Consider the following 25,618-nt stretch of genomic DNA (forward strand, 5'->3'; position numbering starts at 1 on the left):
AGACAGGGTCTCACTCTGCTGCCCAGGCTGGAGTGTAGTGGTGCCATCTCGGCTCACTGCAACATCTGCCTCCTAGGCTCAAACAATCCTTCTGGCTCAGCCTCCTGAGTAGCAGGGACTACAGATGCATGTCACCACGCCCAACTTTTGCCCTAATTTCATAAATGAGAAAACTAAGACCTAGCAAGTCATGGGGACTTAACACATTAAAGATGAAGAATCGGAATCTGACCACAGCTGATGTAACTTCTGACTGATATGTATGGAAATTACATTTAGGGAAGAAGTAAAATATGTAAATTTTGGGGGTAAAGTCTTCAATAAAGAATTAGCAAGTAAATCATCCCATACAAGTCTCAATGAAGGGCCATGCCATTAGTCTATTTCTTGATTCCACCACTTCTAAAACTTAGAAATATAATATTTATAGAGACAGGCTGCCAGTCACTCTTGTTTTATAAAAATGGATACTTTATGGTTGTGACAACATAAAAAAATCACCTGGAACCCAGCTCCGGTTTGGCCTCATATTTCTTTTTCATGCATAACTGCAGTGAGCAGCCAAAAAAGGCTGCTAAATAAATCTCGCAAGTCTGTGGAAACTCCTCCAGGAGGCAGAGCTCCCCCCCACCACCATCTTGGAACTGGTCCTCAGAGTTCTCACAGCAGCAGACTGAGGGATGAAGACGTCCTCATTCACACCCTCAACACCCCTCTGGTCCTGCGCTGCTGAAGAGGGGAGCTTCTGCCTGCTCCCCACGGCAAAGGTGACATTGTTCTGTACCCTTGGGGCAGATGTTATATAAAGTACAGGCTGCCTGTGAGGTAAAGGTGAACCACCATCACAGCAGAAAGGGGAGAGATGAACATCAAGGCCTCAGCACTGGAGTGGGCAGAAATCCCTAAAATACAACTGCCCTTCAGAGACGGATCTTAGGAACAGGTTTGGGCATTGAGAGACACCACCATGAAACACTTCCAAGGCAGTCCGAGGTTAGAGAAACTTGGCTTTTGAAGACACGGCTGGCACCTGCCTTGTCTGCTAGAACATAATATTCCTAGAGATAAGGACGATAAGTAATAGTACCTAAAAATAAATGCGGGGGAAATGCAGCTCTATTGAAATGTCAAAGAGTGACTCCAGGACCATCACCAAAGAAAGTCAATTCACCAATAGTTTTTATAGGAAAAGTAGAGGTAGCTGCAGGAAACCATGACCTCAACAACACAGGCCCCTGGCAGAACAAAGCCACTAGTAGCTCCACCATGGCACCTGGGAATCAGCTGGTTCCTAAAAGCCAGTCCCCCGTCCCCATTTGTAAACACTGCCCTCCTCCACAAGCCACTGAGTTTTCTAAGAGAAAAATGCTCGCAGAGCTGCCTATGGTTCTCTATACCATGGCTCACGGCCATCACTTTGCTGTCTCCTTCACACAGACAGGAAGGCCAGGCTCAGCTACCACCGGATGTTCCAGCACAAGGATACAGTGGGTGGCACAGGTGCGCCAGGCAGCTGAGACGGCAGCCCTGGGACTCCCCACCTGCAGCTCCTCCTCTTCCCCAAGGCTCAGGGTGGGCTAGTCAGTTCACTCAAGTCCTTCAGGCAGGTCCTAAACTTCAGGGAGGAGGTCAGGCCACTGCACTCACAGTGCGTTTTGTAGGACACAGACCACTCCATCTTGTGGTCCACTGAAGACGACTGGGTACCCAGGCAACAGCAGCAGCCACAGGGACTCTGAAGCCCCCATATGGTGCTGCCACAGAACTGAAGGGTATTGCAAAGGAACCCATATCAATTTCTTCCACTCAGTAAGTTTGTCACAGAGGTCACTTAACGATGCCACAACAACACTTCCGTGAAAAGCCACGCTGCTCTGGGTCTCCTGGCCTTTATGCCACACCTCTGCTGTCACGAGCATTAGAAAACCATCTCAGCATCACTTACCAAATTTCAACGCCTGCATTCCTCTACCTACAATTCATCCAAGCGAAACATCTACATCCCAGCCCAACTGCCCCAAATGAAGACAAACTACCAAATGACCAGTAGTCTCTAAAGATTTGACAATCTTTGAGAAGTTTAGAGAAATGAGTGGGTTTGTTTTTTCTTTTTCCTTTTTGACTCTGTCCTGATGAGAGAGAGGGAGAGCAGGATGGAAAATGAGTTGTTTTGAAATAGGTCCTTCCCGTCTCACTTACGGGGAAGCAGAGCCAAGTGTGGGGAAGTTCTGTGGGCACGTGGACGGGACTGTCTCCTCTCAAATGGGGCCCCCGTCAGGATGGCCCCAGCACACCCCCAAGTAGTTACCTGGCTTTGCCCCAGTCAGCATCTCAACCCATTCACCGGTGGTGCCATCATCTGACTCAGCTCTTAGCAACAATACTTAGTCCTATATTTCCTTAGTCTGATAATTCCCTTACGTGAAGGAAATCAAAAATATGCTATGTATAAATGAGATATCCTCCCCAACATGAAATCCAGTGCTGATAAGAAATGAATAGAAAGGCTAGGCACGGTGGCTCACGCCTGTAATCCCAGAACTTTGGGAGGCCGAGGTGGGCGATTACAAGGTCAGGAGATCGAGACCATCCTGGCTAACACAGTGAAACCCCGTCTCTACTAAAAATACAAAAAATTAGCCGGGCGTGGCGGTGGGCGCCTGTAGTCCCAGCTACTCGGGAGGCTGAGGCAGGAGAATGGCATGAACCCAGGAGGCGGAGCTTGCAGTGAGCCGAGATCACGCCACTGTACTCCAGCCTGGGAGACAGGGTGAGACTCTGTCTCAAAAAAAAAAAAAGAAATGAACAGAAAGACTTTTTATTTCTGTGCAAATGAGTATTTTAGAAGAGCGCAGTCATATGGAGAATAACCTTGGCTGTACAGAATATGCCAAAGAGAGAAGAAGATGGGTCAGTAGAAAGACTGATGGATTCAAACCCAGTTTAGTCCTAGAGCCTTCTGACGCCCACCCTCTATTCTGACACAGTGGGCAGGATCCCGTGTCCACGTTAGAACGGGTGAGAGCCCACAGCTTCAGTGCAGGCTGGCGTGTGGTGCTATCACTCACCTGTGCCATTGGCCAAGCCACTGTGGCCTGAGTTCTTGACGGGCTGGCGGTGCCGGCTCCGAGCACCAGGGCTTTGCTCGCCGGTTGCTGGGGCTGTTCTGGCTGAAGCACCTGAATGTCTGTGCGTCCTGGGGGTTCAAAGTAGAAAGCAGACAGACATAAGTCACTGTGAAAAGGACAGAAGCGTTTCCTACCTAAGTCATCATATTCCCTTCTCCTGCCATTTATTGGAAACAAGACCTTTAATAGCCCCTCTAGTTTTGGACTCAACAGAAGCTAGTTCCAAGCAGAGAGACCCAGGGAAGTTTCCTCTTTGGTAAAAGCTCAGAAGGTAACTTTGTGTAAACTTTTCCACTTCAAGTAAACAAATCCAGAGTGAATTGCCCCTACATCTGAAATAATTGGCAAAATATCCTGTGACCATCACATTATTTTTATTGGGCTCAAATATTATAAATAAACAAGAATCACTGGACAGGCTCAGATGAAATATTTCCCCCATTAGGCAAGAAGAGCTCAAAACTTATCCAAAGCAATTTTCTCTATAGCTAGAAAGATGATTCCCTTGGCAATAAAAGTCAAGGGGCATTAAACAACTTTTAGTCAACGCATATAGAGAGCACCTCACTCAAGGTCCTCTCTCAAGAACTGAGGCCTCCTGAAGGCAGGCCAGCCATGACCAGGACCCACACTCCCCAAAGCGGTTCTGACACAGATGAGGTCCCCAGGACAGAGCTGCTCACTGATGCTTGGCATTTAAGCTTTGATGGTCACAGCCCTGTGACCACTGTTGTTGTCGTTCACTCGTTAGTTTGTTTAGAGACAGGTTCACACTCTGCTGCCCAGGCTGGAGTGGCACGATCATAGCTCACTGCAGCCTCAAACTCCTGGGCTCCAGTGATCCTCCCACCTCGGCCTCCCCAGCAGCTGGACTATAGGTGCACAGCACCACACCTGGCTCATTTTTTTTTTATTTTTGGGGGGATGGGGTCTTGCTATGTTGCCAAGGCTGCTCTCGAACTCCTGAGCTCAAACGATCCTCCCGCCTCAGCCTCCCAAAGTGCTGGGATTACAAGTATGAGCCACTATGCCTGGCCTAGACATGTTTTATCTAGAAAAGATGACTCAACAATCTACCCAAGTAAATGAGAAGCAATGCAGAAATGGACCCAAATCACAAAGAAAAGTGTGGGATTTAGCAGCAGAAAACCTATCAGGCATCTTCAGAGAACACAAGGCAACAGGCAGCATGTGCTCTCAAGTTCTTTTTGCAGCTTGACTTTGCCCACTCAGTGAAAATGTGTAAGCCTCCCTGTCCTTCGGTTCATCTGTTTCACCAAACGAGGCTCTTTTACTACTTAGTAAGCATCTACTACTTTGCAACTGTGAGATGGTTCAAATACCATCCAGTGAAGAAAAGATCACCCCTCTCAAGGCAGAGAAACAGAGACCCAGAGACAATTCGTACCATGCAACATGGGGCGATAAAACTACTCTCAACAATAAAGGTGGCTGGGCACAGTGGCTCACACCTGTTATCCTAACACTTTGGGAGGCCAAGGCGGGAGGATCACACTTTGGGAGGCCAAGGCAGGAGTTTGAGACCAGCCTGGGCAACATAATGAGACCCTGCCCTCTACAAAAAATAAAATTAGCTGCACTACTGGTGCATGCCTGTAGTCCCAGCTGCTCAGGAGGCTAAAGTAGGAAGATCATTTGAGCCCAGAAGGTAGAGGTTTCAGGGAGCCAAGATCACGTCACTGCACTCCAGCCTGGGTGACAGAGTGAGTGAGAGTGTCTCCAAAAAAAAAAAAAAAGCCAATAAATAAATAAAGGTAAACAAAGGTAACAATAATGGCTACAGAAGTACATAATATTCACTGAACTCTAACATTATGTTCCAGGCACTGTGTGTGCTATGCACGTTACATATATTTTCTCATTTAACATAGGAACCCTAAAGGTAGATTACTATTATTATCCCCACTTTACAGATAAGCAAACGGACACAGAGAAGCTCTACAGAAAGTAAGCCAAATGATGCAAAGATTCATATACAGGCAGTTTAATGTCAAGAGTCTAGGCTCTCAGGTCAGAAGATGGGACAGGAAGCCTGAACTCAAGCTTAATTCCTCTTGGGCTATTTTTTTGCTGGTCATTTGGACAATGGTGAAATTAAGAGCTATAATAGAAAGTTCCCCACTGGGAGGATCCACCCCCGGCAGAACAACCCTGCTGGGAGTCTTTGGTCCAGTGTGTTGGGGGCGGTCAACAGGAGGCTCCTTGAGGGATATGAACCACCCTCACCAGCTACCTTCTCTAAAGTAAGAAACAGAATTTGACAAGATGAACATAAACCAAAATCTTAACGGTCATTATCTTTGGATATTGGGAATACAGAAGCCCTTTTGTGCTCTTCTAGATTTTTCCAGCTTCCTTCACTGAGCTTGTATATTTTTGAGTAAGGAAAGAAACATGAATTTTTGGCTGGGTACAGTGGCTCACACCTGTAATCCTAATGCTTTAGGAGGCTGAGATGGGATGGCACTTGAGCCCAGGAGTTTGAGACCAGCCTGGGCAACACAGGGAGACCCCATCTCTAGCAAAAAATTTTAAAAACTAGCCAGGTGTGGTGGCATGCCCCTGTGGTCCCAGGTTCTTGGGAGGCCAAGGCAGGAGGATCGCTTCAGCCTAAGAGCGTGGCAAAAGAGTGAGACCTTGTTTAAAAAAAAAAGTTTAAGTTTTTCTTGCCCCCAATCCCCAACAAAAAAAAAAGGAGAAAAAGGGAGAAACCTAACAAACTCTGGAGTCCCTCATACCTAAACACTGCATGGCAATGGAGACAGGGTACGACTGAGCTGTGGAAATAAAGACTCAATGTGGACTCTCTTTTTCCATCTTAACTTTTTCCCTGAGCTAATTTCATAAATCAAAAGCTGTTGGCCGGGCGCGGTGGCTCATGCCTGTAATCACAGCACTTTGGGAGGCTGAGGCAGGTGGATCACCTGAGGTCAGGAGTTCGATACCAGCCAGGCCAACATGGCCAAACCCCATCTCTACTAAAAATACAAAATTAGCCAGGCGTGGTGGTGCACGCCTATAATCCCAGCTACTCCAGAGGCTGAGGCAGGAGAATCACTTAGAATCCGGGAGGTGGAGGTTGCAGTGAGCCAAGATTGTGCCACTGCACTCCAGCCTGGGCAACACAGAGAGAGACTCTGTCTCAACAACAACAACAAAAAGCTGTCAACCACACCTCAGTCAGATGAGTATTTCAAAGTTCCCACTTCATGGGAAGAAATGTTCACCTTAAGCATTTTACCACAGCTCCTCCTCAAAAGTGGAATGAGCACAAATGAGTTCCAAAGGGAAAGGCAGGCAGCCCTCAGCAAGCTGATGTGTGTGTGTGCATGTGTGTGCATGTGTGTGCATGTGTGTGTGTATGTGTGTATATCTGTGTGTGTGTGCATGTGTGTGCGTGTGTGTGCGCATGTGTATTGTGTTGAGGGCAGAGAGCCTGACAGAGAAAATTGGTTAATAGAAGGTTTGTGTCAGCCAAGGATCCCTTTACTAGGACAAAAAGCCTCTCTGATTTGGAACTTGCAGCCCCCAGGAGCAAGCTGGACCCCTCAGGGAGCTGCAGGACCTGCAAAACGTGCACTGTCAACCCCTCAGACAGACCTGCCCATGATCAACTCCAGCCCCAGGTTCCTTGTCCTTCTGCAGAGCAGCTGGGCATGACAATAGGGTGGGTCCCATTACTCCCTGGCCCCGCCCTCCCTTCCCAGAAAGGGCATGTGGTCAGCGTGGAGAGAGAATACTTTCAGAAATACTTAACCACTAATGATAGCGGCTTACCCTGAATGATGGGCTGGGCAGGGCGGGATCAGCCCTAAGCTAGGGGCAGCTGGGACCACTTTGCATGAACTGCCGCCTCCCTGCCCGCAGCCAGCCACCACCCCCCAACACACACACACACACCATATCCCCTCTCCCCAGATTCTCCCCTTGCCCTAAATCTGGAGTTTCCAGTTTTTGGCTCTTGTGTTACCTTTAAAATAAGACACTTAAAGGAAGAGAAGGCCTCAACATCTGAGGCAACTCCTCTCTTTGGCAGTTTCCTCTCTTGGAGAAGTCACTCAACCCATAAAAGATGGGATCATATTGTGATGAAAAGCTGGCCCAGATGCTGAAACCACACATCGTAGGCCAAAATAGCACCCAGACAAATGCGGGGTGATGGCTGAGACAGCCGGGCTCAGCTCTGCCCATGACTTCAACCTTGGCCCAAGCCCCCTCACCATTTAGGGGGAGGGGATGAGTTATATAGCCCCCAGGGCAGGCAGAAAGCAGTTAGAATGGCAGTGCCAGTCCAGCCAAACTCCACATATGGTTTTAAGTCAGCTCATTACAGATATTCAGCTCTCTTTGTAGCACACTCTTCTCAGGATGCAGTGTGTCCTCACCCAAGGTCCTCTCTCAAAAACTGAGGCCTCCTGAAGGAAGGTCAGCCACGACCAGGACCCACGTTCCCCAAAGCGGTTCTGACGCAGATGAGGTCCTCTGGACAGAGCTGCTCACTGACGCTTGGCATTTAAGCTTTGATGGTCACAGCCCTGGCCTCCATCCTCAGCTACACCCTGACAGCCAGAGCCTTGGGTGTCATGGGACATCTGGCCTCACCCTTCATGAGGGCCACTGAAATGTATTCAATCATCCTTTTCTGAGTGTTAGGCCCCATTCTAGAGACAAAACAGAGTCCCTGACCTCAAGGAGCTTCCACCTTAGTGGAAATGCTGTGATTTGTAATTTTGCCCAGACACAAATTTCCATCACAGCACACAATGCTGCTTTGGGGAAGCTACCTGCTGGTGAGTGAGCCTGGCTGACCACGTGACAGCGTCACCTCAGTGCAGCCTTGTTGACCATTGTCACCTTTGCAACGGTTCATGTGGAATAATTAAACAAAACAAGATTTTGTTTATTTGGTTAAATAAAAAAAAAAAAAGCCTTGGCCAGGTGCAGTGACTCATGCCTATAATCCCAGCACTTCAGGAGGCTGAGGCGGGTGGACCACCTGAGGTCAGGAATTCGAGACCAGCCTGGCCAACATGGCAAAACCCCATCTCTACTAAAAACAGAAAAATTAGCTGGGCATGGTGGTGCATGTCTGTAATCCCAGCTACTCAGGAGGCCGAGGCAGAAGAATCACTTGAATCCAGGAGGCGGAGGTTGCAGTGAGCCAAGATGGCACCACTGCATTCCAGCCTGGGTGACAGAGCGAGACTCCGTCTCTAAATAAATAAATAAACAAATAAATAAGGAACTGAAAGCAAGACCTCAGGAGAGATATTTGCACACACAGGTAGATAACAGCATTATTCACAATAGCCAAGAGGTAGAAGCAACCCACCCTCGACAAATGGATAAAATATGGTATATGCACACATATGAGTATTACTCAACCTTAAAAAGGAAGGAAATTTTGACACAGGCTACCACATGGATGAACCTCGAGGACATTATGCTAAGTGAAAGAAGCCAGTGGCAAAAAGACAAATGCTGTGTAGTTCCATTTAAATGGTACCTGGAGTAGTCAAACTAATTGAGTGAAAAAGCAAGATGACGGTTGCAAGGAGCTAGGGAGAGGGGGAAATAGGGAAGAAATTTGTAGAAAGCAAAAATATCTAATAAGATGAGGCTAGGTGCAGTGGCTCATGCCTGTAATACCAGCACTTTGGGAGGCTGAAGCAGGAGGATCAGTTGAGACTGGCCCAGGCAACGTAGGAAGACTCCGTCTCCATAAATAAATAAAATGTGAAACATTTTTTCAAAAAGCATTTTGTGGCTTCATCAAAATTTTTAAACTCCTGCTCTTCTAAAGACACTGTCCAAAAAAATGAAAAGACAGTCCATAATACTGAGGAATAATAATAAAATCCTAAGCCCCTCAACCAACTGAATGGACCCCTCCGCTTGGCCAAGAGGACCCCAGAGAAACCTTAAAAACCTTAATTCTCAGCCATGATGAGATGCGAGGTCAGAGACACCTCGTTACACCCCCTCCTTCCCTAGCCACCATGAGTCTTTCTTTCCTCAGTGTTGAACAAAAATCAACCCTCTCAAAAGACTTGTTCACTGCTGATTTCAACCAACGGCCTCAAGCTGCCTTCCCTTTCGTGGTTTCCACACAGCAACTGACCAGCATTCCTTCCTGATAAGAGGCCACTGACTATGGTGTGGTTCTGGCCAGGCCACGGAGGCTGTGCACTCAGTATCTTTCTGTCCTCTGCTTCACCTTCTGATGGACAGGGTCTAACTGTAATACATTTAAATATTAAATGTCCATCCCAAAGGGCAACAAGGGACACATGTAACAAACGTGTTAGTTTATGACACACGCATCTGTGTCCCCTTCATAAATATTTATAGCTTCTCCTATAACCTGATAAATATGTAAACTTAGCCAACCAGTTTAGCGCAAATTACTGTCTCATCCTTCCCTCCCTTGAAGTGCCTGCTTTTTGGTTTCAGGTAGAGGCTCCACTTCCTGCCTGCAGGTTATGGTACCCCTCTTTAGAAATGAAGCTCTCTGTTCTAAATTTATAGAGTTTGTGACTTTTATGGTTGACGATATATATCTGATAAAGGAATTTTATCTAGAATTGATAAAGAACTCTTCAAATTCAGCAATCAGAAAACAACCCCAATATTTTTTAAATAATCAAAAGATTTGAGGCTGGGTGTGGTGGCTCATGCTTGTAATTCCAGCACTTTGGGAGGCTGAGGCAGGCGGATCACCTGAGGTCGGGAGTTCGAGACCAGCCTGGGCAACATGGCGAAACCCTGTCTCTACAAAAATACAAAAATTTGCTAGGTATGGTGGCAAGCGCCTGTAGTCCCAGCTACTTGGAAGGCTGAGGCAGGAGGAAGGCTTGAGCTTGGGAGGTGGAGGTTACAGTGAGCCGAGATCACGCCACTGCACTCCAGCCTACGCGACAGAACCAAACCCTGACTAAAAAAAAGATTTGAACAGACACATCACCCAAGAAGATCTATAGAGGGAAAATAAGCACAAAAAAAGATGCTCAACATCATAAGTTCTTCGGGAAGTGCAAATTAAAACTACAATGAGATATCATTACATATCTATTAGGATGGACAAAGTTTTAGGCTGGATGCGGTGGCTCACACCTGTAATCCCAACACTTTGGGAGGCCGAGGCAGGTGGATTGCTTCAAGTCAGGAGTTTGAGACCAGCCTGGCCAACATGGTGAAACCCCTTCTCTATTAAAAATCGAGCCATTGCACTCCAGCCTGTGTGACAGAGCCAGACTCTGTCTCAAAAAAAAAAAAAAAAATTGCAAAAATTAGTCAGGCATAGTGGCTGGCACCTGTAATCCCAGCTACTCTGGAGGCTGAGGCAGGAGATAGCTTGAACCCAGGAGGCCAAGGTGGCAGTAAGCCAAGATTGTGCCACTAGAATGGACAGAGTTTTTATACAACTTATGGTAATAAGTCCGGATTAGGATGCAAAGTAATTGGAACTCTCACACATTGATGGCGGGAACACAGCCACTTTGTAAACTGTTTGGCAGTTTCTTATAAAGTTAAATATATATTTAGCATGCAAACTGACAATCCTACTCCTAGGTATTTTTTTTTTTTTTTTTTTTTTTTTTTTTTTTTTTTTTTTTTTTTTTTTTTTTTTTTTTTTTTTTTTTTTTTTTTTTTTTTTTTTTTTTTTTTTATTTTTTTTAAATTATTATTTTCAGACAGGGTCTCGCTCTGTCACCCAGGCTGGAGTGCAGTGGCGTGATCATGGCTCACTGCAGCCTCCTGGGCTCCTGCAATCCTCCCACCCTAACCTCCCAAGTAGCTGGGATCACAGGTGCACACCACCATGCCCAGCTAATTTTTGCATTTTTGGTAGAGAAGGGGTTTCACCATGTTGCCCAGGCTGATATAGAACTCCTGAGATCAAGCAATCTACCCTCCTTGGCCTCCCAAAGTGCTGGGATTATATGCGTGAGCCACCGCACCTGGCCTCTCCTAGGTATTTTCCCATGAGAAATGAAAACATGTTTGCACAAAAGCCAGTATGCAAATGTTCATAGAGGCTTTGTTTGTAATCGCCAAATACTGTAAGCAACTCCAAATCCTTCAACTGGTGAATGAATAGACCAACTGTGGTACATACACATAGTGGAATAAACTCAATGCATAAAAGGAATGAAGTGCTGGTACATGCAGCAACAGAGGTGAATCACAACTGCATTATGCTAAGTAAAAGACACCAAAGGCTACACAGTGTACATTTCCATTTTTAAGATATTCAAGAAGAGGTCAAACTTAGAGAAAGAATACAGATCCATGCTTGCCAGCAGCGACAGGTACAAGGAGGAGCTGGCTACAAAGGGGCACTGGGGAACTTTCTGGGATGATGAAACTTTCTGTATCTTTTGTTTGTTTGTTATTGAGATGGAGTTTCACTCTTTTCACCCAGGCTGGAGTGAAGTGGCGTAATCTCGGCTCACTACAACCTCTGCCCCGCCAGGTTCAAGCAATTCTCCTGCCTCAGCCTCCCTTGTAGCTGGGATTACAGGCGCCTGCCACCACGCCTACCTAATTTTTGTGTTTTTAGTAGAGACGGGGTTTCACCATGTTGGCCAGGCTGGTCTTGAAGTCCTGACCTCAGGACTTCACCCGCCTCAGCCTCTCAAAGTGCAAGGACTACAGGCATGAGCCATCACACCCAGTCTTTCTGTATCTTGATTATGATAGTGGCTACCTGGCTGTATGCTTTTGTCAAAACTTACAGAACTATACACTAGTAAGGGTAGATTTTACTGTTTGTAAATTATACCTTAGTAAACTTAATAATTTTAAAAAGCCATTTGTGGAGAAAATATAAAAGTGAGCAAAAGTTATAGAAGGCAGGTATGGCGTGAGGGTATGCTCAAAAAAGCAGATGGGAATGGATTCAGGCAAAATTCAAGACCCTACAAACATTTCTGAATTAATACATGTAGGGATTCTATAAAGACTAGGGACATATCTCTCCCAAATATCGAGAATTCATGGCTAGGCCGGGGGTGGCGGCTCCCAGCACTTCAGGAGGCCAAGGGCAGAGGACTGCTTGAGCCCAAGAGTGCAAACCCAGCCTGGCAGCATAGGGAGACCTCATCTCCATAAAAAATTGTTTTAAATTAGCCAGGTTTAGTGGCAAGTGCCTGTGATCCCAGCTATGTGGGAGGCTGAGGTGGGAGGATCATTTGAGCCCAGGAGGTCGAGGCCATAGTAAGCTGTGATCGCACTCACACCACTGCACTCTATCCTGGGCAATAGAGCAAGAGACCCTGTTACCAAAAAAAAAAAAAAAGGAATTCATGGCTGGCTGGATACCAGGTTCCAAGCACACTTTTCTATCTCGGTAAAAGAGGCCCAGAATATGAAAGGGAGGTTCACTGACCCCAGATTCAGGCCCACTGGTATTCAAGTTCAGCAAAAGAGAAGTTTCAAGGTATAAAAACTCATTATTGGCCAGGCACGGTGGCTCATGCCTGTAATCCCAGCACTTTTGAAGGCCGAGATCGGTGGATCACCTGAGGTCAGGAGATCGAGACCAGCCTGGGGAATGGAGGTTGCAGTGAGCTGAGAGAGATCCTGCTGCTGCACTCCAGCCTAGGTGACACAGCAAAATTCTGTCTCAAAAAAACAAAACAAGGGCCAGGCACGGTGGCTCATGCCTGTAATCCCAGCACTTTGGGAGGCCAAGGTGAGTGGATCACCTGAGGTCGGGAGTTCAAGACCAGCCTGACCAACATGGAGAAACCCCATCTCTACTAAAAATACAAAATTAGCCAGGCAGGGTGGCGAATGCCTGTAATCTCAGCTACTCAGGAGGCTGAGGCAGGAGAATCACTTGAACCCTGGAGGCTGAGGTTGCAGTGAGCCGAGATCGCACCATTGCACTCCAGCCTGAGCAACAGGAGCAAAACTCTGTCTCGAAACAAACAGACAAAACAAAACAACCTGATTATTGATTTTCCTCCTATAAAACAGGCACAAAAAGTAAAATTGCCTAATAAAACTCCTCACATTCCAATCCGGGTAAGCGGTATTTGCCTAGGATTACTAGAACCAAGAGGGCTCCCCACCTCAAGTCTGTCCTTCCTCTGAGCACACTCTTAACTGGTCATTGTCTTTTAATAGCTGCATGGAAAAAAAAATTCAGTGGAGCTGGGCCAGTTTCCAGCGAGACAGAACCAGAAAGAAACAGGCACTTAAAATAGAAGCATGAAAAAATAAAAAAGGAAGCCGTAATGGGAAAAGAAACAGTGTCCACCACCCAGAGAAGCACCAATAAATAAACCTACTCCCACCTGCACCCCCCTCAATTCTTCCTCCCCACTCAAATGTGGATTAGAAAAAAAAAAAAAATGGAGAGGGCGGTAAAAGGAGAAGTGAACCAGGAAAGGCACAATTAGAGTTAAAATGGGCCCCTTCTGGTCATTGCAAGGGCAATTTACGGCTCCATTCCACACCCTACCTCTGGACTGCCAGCCTCACAAATGACAGGGAAAGTAAAAATAAAACCGCTGCCAAGTCCATTCTAAATTACAAAAAGACTTCCGGAAGACAAACGATTTCCTTTTGCTCACCCTAGAGTACAGAGCAACCTTCTCAAAGGTGGCAATTTTATTAGACTAAAAAACTCACCTTGAGAGAGAAGCTATAGTAAATGGTGACTTGTCCAATCTACTTCCAGGCTGTATGTTGGGCTTAGCTGGGAAGAATGCTCAAACGCCCTCCCAAACTTGAAAGAGAGCTAGAGAGTTCAGAGGGGAAGTGTTTACCTGCTCAACGCGGCCATTGATGGCTTGAGGTACCCTGAACAGAGACAGCAGCCTATGATTTGTCCTATGACCTGAGATCCCCTGACCCTGAATTATGAGTGCATAGGACACTGTCGCCGCTTAGGAGATGAGCATCCCATCCCATCAACCTCCACTGAGCACAGGAGGAATCTCCATGGGGCTGGCCCCCAAGGAATGCAGAGCACAACCTGTACAGGTGCACCAGAAAAGCCTCTTCACTTTCTCGCTACTGGCATCATTCCCTGTTTGAATCTGGCCCACTCACTGCCTCCTTTTACTATAGCTCCAGACCAGAAAGGACTACACAGGACCTTGAATGAATGGGGGACTACAGTATATTAGAGTGTTCTTTCTTTCCTTTTTTTTTTTAATAGAGATCGAGTCTTACTATGTTGTCCTGGCTGGCCTCAGACTCCCGGCCTCAAGCAATCCTCCAGCCTCGGCCTCCCAAAGTGTTGGGATTAGAGGCATGAGCTGGGTAGAGCATTATTTCTAAGTGTTCTGACATGACAAATCACAAGGCAGGAATTCAGCAGGAGGGAGGCGTGCTCCAAAAAGAGTATGTTCAATGGACATTCCTCAAAATACCTCTCTAGACCCCTACCAAGGGACAGTCAGACCCTTTGCTCATCTACTTGCCCAGCATACTCTTCCTGGACTTTCCACCCAGGTGGCCAAATTCCTAGGCCAAATCTCAGTCTAAACGTCCCCCATCTCCCAGGCTACAGTAAATTTCCTTTCATTCTCTCATAACATCCTAACTGTTCCCTTTATGGCACTGCTGTGTGTCATTACATATTCATGAGGGCAGGGACCATGTCTTGTTTTGTGAACCTCTGGAGACTCAGCAGCTAGTGTGTGCCTGGCCCACAGTAGGATTCAGGAAATATCTGTTGAATGAAGGAAAGATGCAAGCTGTCAGGTTCAAAATCACTCTTGGGCCTGTAATCTCCAGTACTTTGCATATTCTTTCCAACCCAGTCACTCATCACCTCCCCGACTCCTTTAAAGAATGGAATCGGACCACCACACCTGGCTAGTTTTTTTATTTTTTTTTTATAGTGATGGGGGTCTTGAACTCCTGAGGTGAAGTGATCCTCCCACCTTGGCCTCCCAAAGTGCTGGGATTACAGGTCTGAGCCGCCGTGGCTGGCCCATTAGAGAGAGTCTTTCTACTGTAGGGAGAATTTCTAAAATGACATCCCTCTCACTCTAGCTCCCTTTCAATGCCTAAAACCTGTGAATATGACAAGGTGCCACACCCTTGAGTATGTCATTGTGTACCACAGCAGACCTTAAGAAAGGGAATCATCCGGAGGAGGTCACCCAGTCTAATTAGCATCATTTCACCTCCTGGAAGCAGAGTGCCTTCTCCAGCAAGTGGCAGGAGAGAAAATCAGAGAGATTCAAATCACAGGGAGATCCGACACTCCTTTCCTGGCTTGAAGGTGGAGTGGGTACCGTGAGAGGGAATGCAGGGGTCGGGACAGGGGGGAAGCTTAAGGAGTTGAGAGAGACCCCCGCTGATGGTCAGCAAGTAAGGGGCACCTCAGTCCTACAACCGCAAGTAACTAAATTCAGCTAAGGACCTGAATGACTTTTTTCTTCTTTTTTTTTTTTTTTTTGAGACAGGGTCTCCCTCTGTTGCCCAGGCTGGAGTGCAGTGGTGCAATCACAGCTCACTGCATCCTCGACCTCCCTGGGCTCAAGCAATCCTCCTGTCTCAGCCTCCTGAGTAGCTGGGATGACAGGCATGCGCCACCATGCCTAGCTAATTTCTGCATTTTTTGTTGAGATGGGGTTTGGCTATGTTGCTCAGGCTGGTCTCAAACTCCTGGACTCAAGCCATCTGCCCACCTCAGCCTGCCAAAGTGCTGGAATTACAGGCGTGAGCCACTGTGCCCGGCCCTGAATGACCTTTGATGCGAATTCTTCCCCAGTGTATGCAGATAAGAATGCTGTCCTGCCAGAGCCTTGATTTTGGCCTTGTGAGACCCTGAAGGGAAAAGTCAGCCGTGTGATCCTGGACTTATGACCTACAGAACTGTGAGCTAACAAATGGTGTTGTTTTAAGCCCTGAGTTTGTAGTGATGTGTCACACATAGAAAATGAATGCAAATAAATGACAATTCCATTTCCACGGCAGAAGATGGAACTCTCAAATACATGTATGACTAGGAAACAGCCTTGACCCAGTTCTTGCTGGTCTAGTTCAGAAGCCCTCCTATAGTTATGGCATCACTCTGTGGGATCCAGTGCCCATCTCGAAGAAGCAGTATTCCAGTGATACTAATGTCCTCAAGGAGACACTCAATCCTAAGATTCAATAATCACTTGGGAATTTGAACACCTAGATATAAATGAGATATTACCTATTCTTAGAGGGTAAGTAACATTCTTTTCTGGCAGAGTTGAAGTACACGGACTTCACGCCTTCTTTTCCCAAACAAGACTTATTTATGTATCGATTCTTTTCTGACTCCAGTATTAACCTTAAAAGCTGCAAGGACTTGAAAAGAACAGTCTGTGAAAAGCATTCAACACAGAAATAACAATCACGAAGAAAAAAACAGACGAAGCCACAGAGACAGTGCAGGCAGTGGGACCCCAGCACACTCTTGGTGGTTCACCTTGCAAGCACAAGGCGGCTGTGACAAAGGGCGCCCCCTCTTCTCTGTGGTCCTCAAATTATCGCATCTCAGGAGTCAAGGCGCCAGGGAACGTAAACCAGCAGCATGACCCACCCAGAAGTTTTGGCGAATGAAGAGCAGGAACACGAGACTCTTTCAGCTCAGCAAATATTTATTGAGCTGCTACTACGTGCAGTGAGGCACTATTCTAGGTCCTGCTGGGGACACAAAGATGAATGAGGCACACAGAGCCGTGGCCCGGTGTTTGGGTGAAAGCTTCAGCACCACTTCCCCCAAGCCCCCTCCTCCCCAAAGAAACAACAAACCGGGTGGAAGAAATAACTCCTCAGAAGCCTCCAATTCATCATTCTGTTTCTAAGTGTAAAGAAAAATGTATAACTTTATTTAAAAGAAAACTTTTTTTTTACAGGTTCTAAATGTAAAATTTCAAAGAAAAGCAACAAAACCAACCGGGCCCTAATTCCCCATTCTCCACTACAAAATAATGAGCATCTGCACCACATCCTACTCTAGGTTTTCACTAATTTCATTAAATTTTCTTTGTGTCATTTTGTCATTACAGGGTTGTACTGTTAGACCGGATGTGGTAGCTTATGCCTATAATCCTAACACTTTGGGAGGCTGAGGAAAGAGGATCCAAGACCAGCCAGGCAACACAGGAAGACTCTGTCACTACAAAAAAAAATTTAAAAATTAGCCAGGCATGGTGGCGCACACCTGTAGTCTCAGCTACCTGGGAGACTGAGGTGGGAGGATCACTTGGGCCTGGGAGGTCAAGGCTGCAGTGAGCTGTGATTGTGCCACTGCACTCCAGCCTGGGTGACACAGTGAAACCCTGTCTCAAAAAAAAAAGAGTTGACCTTCGAAGGCCATTTGAAAACACAAAACACACAAAGTAGACCCAACATATAGACATGCTGTATATAAAACTCAGCATAAGGCCAAACAGAAAATCTTCAGGCCAGGAGCGAGTCAATAAGCTCTTGTTCTCTTCACACCACTGGATGCAGAATTTCACACTCCATTATCAAATAATCAGGGAGCCAAAGATACCTTCAACCCATCAAGACTTTTCTTGAAAAGGCAGACCAAACATAGTGGAAAGTTACGCCAGGCGCGGTGGCTCACGCCTGTAATCCCAGCACTTTGGGAGGCCGAGGCAGGTGGATTACCTGAGGTCAGGGGTTCGAGACCAGCCTGACCAACATGGAAAAACCCTGTCTCTACTAAAAATACAAAATTAGCCAGGCATGGTGGCGCGTGCCTGTAATCCCAGCTATTCGGGAGGCTGAGGCAGGAGAATCGCTTGAACCTGGGAGGCCGAGGTTGCAGTGAGCCGAGATTGCGCCATTGCACTCCAGCCTGGGCAACAAGAGCGAGACTCCGTCTCAAAAAAAAAAAAAAAAAAAAAAAAAACATATGGTTTTTTTAAAACTCCAGTTAAATGCTGTTACAAAAAACACTACCTAAAGTATAAGTACCAAATAGGTTAAAATGACATGAATAGGGAAAAAAATATGCCAAGTGGATACAAAACAAAAGGAAGCTGGGATAGTTAGGTTAATGTCACACCAAATGGGTTTTGTTGTTGTTGTTTTTGAGATGGAGTCTCTCTCTGTCGCCCAGGCTGGAGTGCAGTGGCGCGATCTCAGCTCACTGCAACCTCCACCTCCCAAGTTCAAGCAATCCTCCTGCCTTAGCCTCCTGAGTAGCTGAGACTACAGGCACATGCCACCACGCCCAGCTAATTTTTGTATTTTTAGTGAGACGGGGTTTCACTGTGTTAGCCAGGATGGTCTCGATCTCCTGACCTTGTAATCCACCCACCTCAGCCTCCCAAAGTGCTGGGATTACAGGCGTGAGCCACCGCGCCTGGCCACCAAATGGGTTTTTTAATGATTTTTAAAATTAAGGTATAATTTACATAGAGTAAAATTTTCCCTTTCTAAGGGTACAGTTTGGCAAGTTTTACCAAATGTTTATAGTGGTGTTACCATCACCGTAATTGAGACATAGAACATTCCCATTGTTCCCAAAATTTCCTTGTGCCCCTTTGCAGTCAATCCCTCCTCCAATGCCCCCACATCTTCGGACTGGATTTCTGTCCCTAGAATTTTGCCTTTTCCAGGATGTTATATAAATGGAATCATACAGAACGTAAGCTTCTATGTCTGGCTTCTTAAGCTTAGCCTCATACTTTTAAGAGTCATTCACGTTGTTAAGTTACTTTTTATTTGTCAGACCAAATAAATATACATCTTTTTTAGAGATGGGAGTCTTGTTATGCTGCCCAGGCTGGACTCGAACTCCTGGACTCAAGCAATCCTCCCAGCTCAGCCTCCCCAGTGGCTGGGACTATAGGCACATACCACTATGTCTGGCTTCAGACCAAATAAATTTTAAGAGAAAAAGCACTAAAAAAAAAAACCAATAACATGATAAGGACAAAAAGTTCTATTCATCCATAACGTATATGTCAAATTGTACTCTAGATCCAATGAAATAACCTTGAAATACATGAAGCAGAAATTCATCAGAATGATCTGGCGCTACCCTTTACCACTGTCATCTCTTCCTATGACTCCACTTCCCCTTCCTCTCCAGTGGGACTGGCCTCTCCACTGTTCCTTCAACTCCAAAGGCACATTCCTAACTTAAGGCCTTTCCAACAGCCATTCTTCTGCCCAAACACTCTTTCCCCAGATATCCTCATGGTTACATTCCTTGCCTCCTTCAAATCTTTGCTTAAAAGTCACCTTCTCAACAATACCTCTCTTGACTGCCCTATTTAATACTGCAACCAGCTCTTATATGATACATTTATATATATTTTTCGCACAAATCAAACTCATTTTTTTAAGTAATAAAAATCAATAAAACCAAGGGAAAAAAGGAACACTCTGGGATTCTGCATTATTATAGAAACCAAGGCATAAAATGTTTCTAGAGAGGACTAGTCCATGATGTTAAACTGGCAGACAGGTCAGGGGGGCTTTGGTGACTGTCACTGCAGCAGAATAATAGAGGCAGAGGGCAGACTGAAGTGAACTAAAAAATACTTAAGAAATAAGGATGGCAGTCCCCAAGAATATTGAGACAAATACCTCCACTATATTTTCAATAAGTTAAGGGTGAAGAAAAACTTCCTGAAACCCAGTACATGTGAAGCAGAATATAAATTCTAGATTTTAGTTCTGTTACTATATTTATCTAAAACAAAATAAAAAGCCGGCTGGGCTCAGCGGCTCATGCCTATAATCCCAGCACTTTGGAAGGCCAAGGCTGGTGGATCGCTTGAGCTCAGAGTTCAAGACCAGCCTGGACAACATGGGGAGACCTTATCTCTACAAAAAATTTTAAAAATTAGCCTACTGTGGTGATGCACACCTGTAGTCCCAGTTATTTGGGAGGCTGAGGCAGGAGGATCACTTGAGCCTTGGAGGTTGAGGCTACAGTGGGCCATGAGTGCACCACTGCACTCTAGCCTGGATGACAGAACAAGACCCTGTCTCAAAATTTTAAAAAAGAAAAAAGAGGCCAGGTGTGGTGGCCCACACTTGTAATCCCAGCACTTTGGGAGGCCAAGGCGGGTGGATCACCTGAGGTCAGGAGTTTGAGACCAGCATGACCAACTTGGCGAAACCTTGCCTCTACTAAAAATACAAAAATTATCCAGGCGTGGTGGAAGGTGCCTGTAGTCACAGCTACTCAGGAGGCTGAGGCACAAGAATCGCTTGAACCCAGAAGGCAGAGGTTGCAGTGAGCCAAGATCGTGTCACTGCACTCCAGCCTGGGTGACAGAGCAAGATTCCATCTCAAAAATAAATAAACTTAAAAAAAAACAAAAAAGAAAAGCCTACATACAGAATTGATTCAATGTTTGAAAGGAGTCATTCTATTTAGGCTATTTAAATGCCATCAGAAAGGCAGTCACTAAACCAAACCCCAAATCACCACCTCCACAGACCTTGGCACTTTAAAAGGAGCCATCCAGTTCCAACAGAATCCGAAAAGAAAAGTTGAACCTCATCTCACCAAACCACAGCCACAAACACCATGGCTGAAGCACCCCTCTTTCCTTGCCATCCGCATCTGTCTAAAGCATTTGCAGCCAGTTCTGTTCCGGTCTTCCATCAGCACGTGGTCAAGCTGCCAAGCTCTCAAGATTAGAAAGTCATTTCTCCAAGACCCATACTCTTTTTATGGGCTTCTCTCTAAACTTGTCCCCTTTCAATCACAATTTTCTAGGACCAGGAAGTCGTAGAATCCAGATACAGATCTGGTTCAAGTAGAACTAGCACTCACATGCCCTGAATTGTGGCGACCCTTATTGTGGCCCTGTGCTTCACTGTCGGGAATACGATGTTTCTCTCTGTGTCTCTTCAGTTGGGTTCTCATTCCTCCTCCTATGGGTGCACCTTCAGAGAAATGACTCTGCCCCAGAGCCAGGCAGTACCAATGTTCCATAAACCCTGCTGAACACCAAAGCCGACCATCATGGGGATGTGGTTTTAAGGTGACATCTTCATTAGCTCCCCGCCTCTTGCGTCTCTTGTCTCCATGAATGACAGCACAGTAGAGGAATCTGGGAGTACCCCCCTCCCTCCTCACCCTTCACCTTGTCTCATTAGCCAGCCATGCAGTCCTGTTTAATTACACCTCCTAGGTATTTCTCTTGTCTCCACTCTATTTGCTACTGCCCAAGGCTAGTCATCAATTGCAACCTCACCAGTTCCTGCAAGAGTCCTCTTCATCAATCCCTGAGTCTGGTCTCAGCCCCACTGTGTCAGACATTCCCAACCTCTTCTATCCCATATGCCTGCCCTGACTCACTGCAGGGCCTAGAAGCCTTCCAGACCCTCCTGCAGATAGGCTCTGGGTGTGATTTAGGTCGCACCAATGAGAAGTTCTTGCAGGAGAGTTGGAAAGCAGAAGGAAGGCAGAAGCCATTTGTCCTATGGTGGTAGTGACTGGCAGGGGCTCCAGCAGACTCCATGCCTCATCGCCTGGACACCCACTTCATACATACAAAGCGGTCACCAGGGTGCAGTAGTTTCTTGGCATGTGAACTGGAGCTGCAAGCCTGTGAGCCTGAAACCAAAGACCTCAGGGAGACCCCTCACTCCTATTGCATCAGCCCATCCAGTGACTTTTACAAGCATCTAATTCCCCATATTAAATCCTTCTCTGCTCAAAATACCTAGAGTGTTTTCTGTTTCCTGCAATGAACCCCAACTGATATAGCTCCAAATTCATCCATTAGACTACTTTCCTAAATAATTTACCACAGAAATAGCCTTACCATTCCCTTGCTCGAAATCCACTGTTCCCTGTCTCCAAAGAATAAAATCTACAGTCCTCAGTAAAACACAAAAGGCCCTTTGTGAATTGCTCTTGCCTTCAAACCATCTCCTACAGCAGGGACTGGCAAACTTTCTGCAAAGAGCCAAATCGTAAATGTTTTAGGTTTTGCTGACCATATGATCTCTGTTCTAACTACTTAACATACCATCGTAGCATGAAAGTAGCCACAGACAATATGAAAATAAATGAGTATGGCCATATAAAAATAAAACTGTATTTCCAAAAACAGGTGGTAAGGAGAATGAGAAGACAAGCCGCAGACTGGGAGAAAATATTGGCAAAACATACATCTGATAAAGAACTGCTATCCAAAATATACAAAAAATGCTTAAAACTCAACAATAAGAACATGAACAACCAGATTCTTAAAATGGGCAAAGGACCTGAACAGACACCCTGCCAAAGAAGATATGCAGATAGAATATAAGCATGTGAAAAGACTCTCCATATCATAGCCTGGGCAAGGCCGCTCACCTTGAGGAGGCCGAGGTGGGTGGATCACCTGAGGTCAGGAGTTCGAGACCAACCTGGCCAACATGGTGAAATCCAGTTTCTACTGGGCGTGGTGGCAGGTGCCACTCAGCTACTCAGGAGGCTGAGGCAGAGGAATCACTTGAACCCGGGAGGTGGAGGGTGCAGTAAGCCAAGATCGCACCATCGCACTCCAGCCTGGACAACAGAGTGAGGCTTTTTCTCAAAAAAAAAAAAAAAAAAAAAAAGACTCTCCACATCATATATCATCCAGGAAATGCAAATTAAAGTGAGATATCACTAGATACCCATTAGAATAGCCAAAATCCAGAAAATGGACCACATCAAACCTGGTGAAGATGTGGAGCAACAGGAACTCTCACTCACTGCTGTTGGCAATGCAAACTGGTGCAGCCGTTTTGGAAAACAGTTTAGCAGTTTCTTACAAAACTAAGCATACTCTTACCATACGACCCAGCAATCATGTTCCTTTGTATTTACCCAAGTGAGTTAAAAACCTTGTTTTGTTTTGTTTTGTTTTAGCTGGGTCTCACTGCTCTGTCTCCAGGCTGGAGTGCAGTGGCGTGATCTCAGCTCACTGCAAACTCCACCTCCCAGATTCAAGCTATTCTCCTGCCTCAGCCTCCCGAGTAGCTGGGACTACAGGAGCACACTACCACGCCCAGCTCATTTTTTTTTGTATTTTTACTAGAGATGGGGTTTCACTACGTTGGCCAGGATGGTCTGGATCTCTTGACCTTGCAATACGCCCGCCTCAGCCTCCCAAAGTGCTAGGATTACAGACATGAGCCACCGTGCCTGACCGAGTTGAAAACTTTTATCTGCACAAAAACCTGAAAACTAATGTTTATGGCAGCTTTATTATTCATCATTGCCAAAATTTGGAAGCAACCAAGATGTCCTTCAGTAAATGAATGAATAAACTGTGGAGGAGGAATGTAAAAGTGAATGGATAAACTGTGGTACATGCAGACGATGAAATATTATTCAGTACTCAAACAATCAAGCCATGAGAAGACGAGAAAGAAACGTAAATCCCAGTTACTAAGTGAAAGAAGCCAATCTGACAAGGCTATATACTCTATGATCCAAACATATGACATTCTGGAAATGGCAAAACTATGCAGACAATAAAATATCAGTGGTTACAAGGGGCTGGAGACAGGAGGGAGAGATGAATAGACGAAGCATAGGGCAGTGAAACTACTTTGTATGACACAGTAATGGTGGATACATGACAGGGCCAAGGCACGCGGATCGCTTGAGTCCAGGAGTTCGAGCCTGGCCAACATGGCGAAACCCCATCTCTACTAAAAATACAAAAAAAATCAGCTGGGCATGGTGGTGCATTCTTGTAATCCCAGCTACTCAGGAGGCTGAGGCATGAGACTCACTTGAACCTGGGAGGCAGAAGTTGCAGTAAGTTGAGATTGCGCCACTGCACTCTAGCCAGTGGAATGACAGAGCAAGACTCTGTCCAAAAAAAAAAAAAAAAAAGTAAAGAGTGAACCCTAACATAAATTACGGACTTTGAGTGACAATGATGTGTCAATGTACGCTCATCATTCTAACAAATGTACCACTCTGGTGGGGGATGTTGATAGTGGGGAAGAGAGTATACACGTTTGGGGGAACCTACAAGTGCTCTAAAAAAAACACGGCAGATTTCACCCAGCAAAAACAAACAAACAAACAAGAACAACAAAAAAGCAGGTGGCAGGCTGGATTTGGCCTGCAAACCCTAGTTTGCTACACTATCATCCCTAATATCTTACATGTCAACATTACTGAATGACTTTTATTTCCTCAAATATGTCAAGTTCTCTTACTCCTCCTTGCCTTCGCTCATGCTGTACCCTCTGCCTGCAGTGACATCCCTGACCCCCACTTCGTTGGTCTGGCAATCTCCTTCAAAATACAGCTCAAATGTGGGAGGTCTTCCCCAAATCCCCCGGCCAGATCTAGGTAATGTCCCACTACATTCCTCTTGCATGTGTACATACCATCACCATGGATCCATCACACTAGACTCTAAGTGTCATCCATGCATCTGTCTCCTACTAGAGACACTCCCTGACGTCAGGGACCCTGACTTTTCATCTTTTTTTTTTTTTTTTGAGATGGAGTCTCACTCTGTTGCCCAGGCTGGAGTGCAGTGGCATGATCTTGACTCACTGCAAGCTCCGCCTCCTGGGTTCATGCCATTCTCCTGCCTCAGCCTCCCAAGTAGCTGGGACTACAGGCGCCCACCACCACGCCCGACTAATTTTTTGTATTTTTAGTAGAGACAGGGTTTCACCGTGTTAGCCAGGATGGTCTCGATCTCCTGACCTCATGAACCGCCCGCCTCGGCCTCCCAAAGTGCTGAGATTACATGCATGAGCCACTGCGCCCAGCTGACTTTTCATCTTTTAATCACCATGACCTAGCTCAGAGCCTGGCATTCATGTATATCAAGTGAATATTGCCTTCAATGGCAGAGATTTGCCTTCCTTCCTCCTAGTTTATAACCAGTTTTCTGGCTCATGCCACATCTGGCGTTATAAACACCTCTCTAGGCTCATACAGAATAAATGCCAAATAAATACCTATGCAACACATAAATGTATAATAAGGTACCATGTATCATTTTAATTGATGCAAAATTAATAAACCAATGTATAAATGAGTGTGTAATTAATCTCCATGATTTTTTTTTAAGAGACAGGGTCTGCCTATGTTGCCCAGGCTGGAGTGCAGTGGCATGATCATAACTCATTGTAGCCTCAAACTCCTGGCCTCAAGCGATCCTCCTGCCTCAGCCTCCCAGATAGCTGGAACTCAGGTATACAGCCACCATACCCAGCCATGATTACTTTTCAATGTCTGGCTTGGAGAATGCAGTGGGACCCTTGAACACTGTCTCAATCCTATTCCATATTTAACAACTGCTCAGAAGAAAGGCCTGCCTACAAGCAGGGACTTTGAGCAGCGACTATGTCTTAATTATAACTGAATGAATAAATGAATGAATGAAGGAATGAATGAATGAATGAATGAATAACACTTATTCCATTGTCTTCCCCAGCAACAGAAATGAGGCAATAGCCAGATTTTAAGCATAAGCTATTGCATGAGAGGACTTTCCTGCTGACAGGGCAACATCTCTAAATAACTGCAGTTC

General features: G+C 45.9%; 1 protein-coding gene across 3 annotated transcripts in view; it reads right to left on the reverse strand.

The window, feature by feature from the left end:
- WWP2 (WW domain containing E3 ubiquitin protein ligase 2) overlaps positions 1–25,618 on the reverse strand; it is a 183,116-nt gene that overhangs the window by 66,587 nt on the left and 90,911 nt on the right. For all 3 annotated transcript variants that reach the window (XM_030816471.1, XM_030816469.1, NM_001280106.1), the window contains 1 exon segment: positions 3,069–3,196. In XM_030816471.1, the coding sequence (XP_030672331.1) occupies positions 3,069–3,196 (128 nt within the window).

This window comes from Nomascus leucogenys, chromosome 2, assembly GCF_006542625.1.
Source record: "Nomascus leucogenys isolate Asia chromosome 2, Asia_NLE_v1, whole genome shotgun sequence".
Lineage (NCBI taxonomy): Eukaryota > Metazoa > Chordata > Mammalia > Primates > Hylobatidae > Nomascus > Nomascus leucogenys.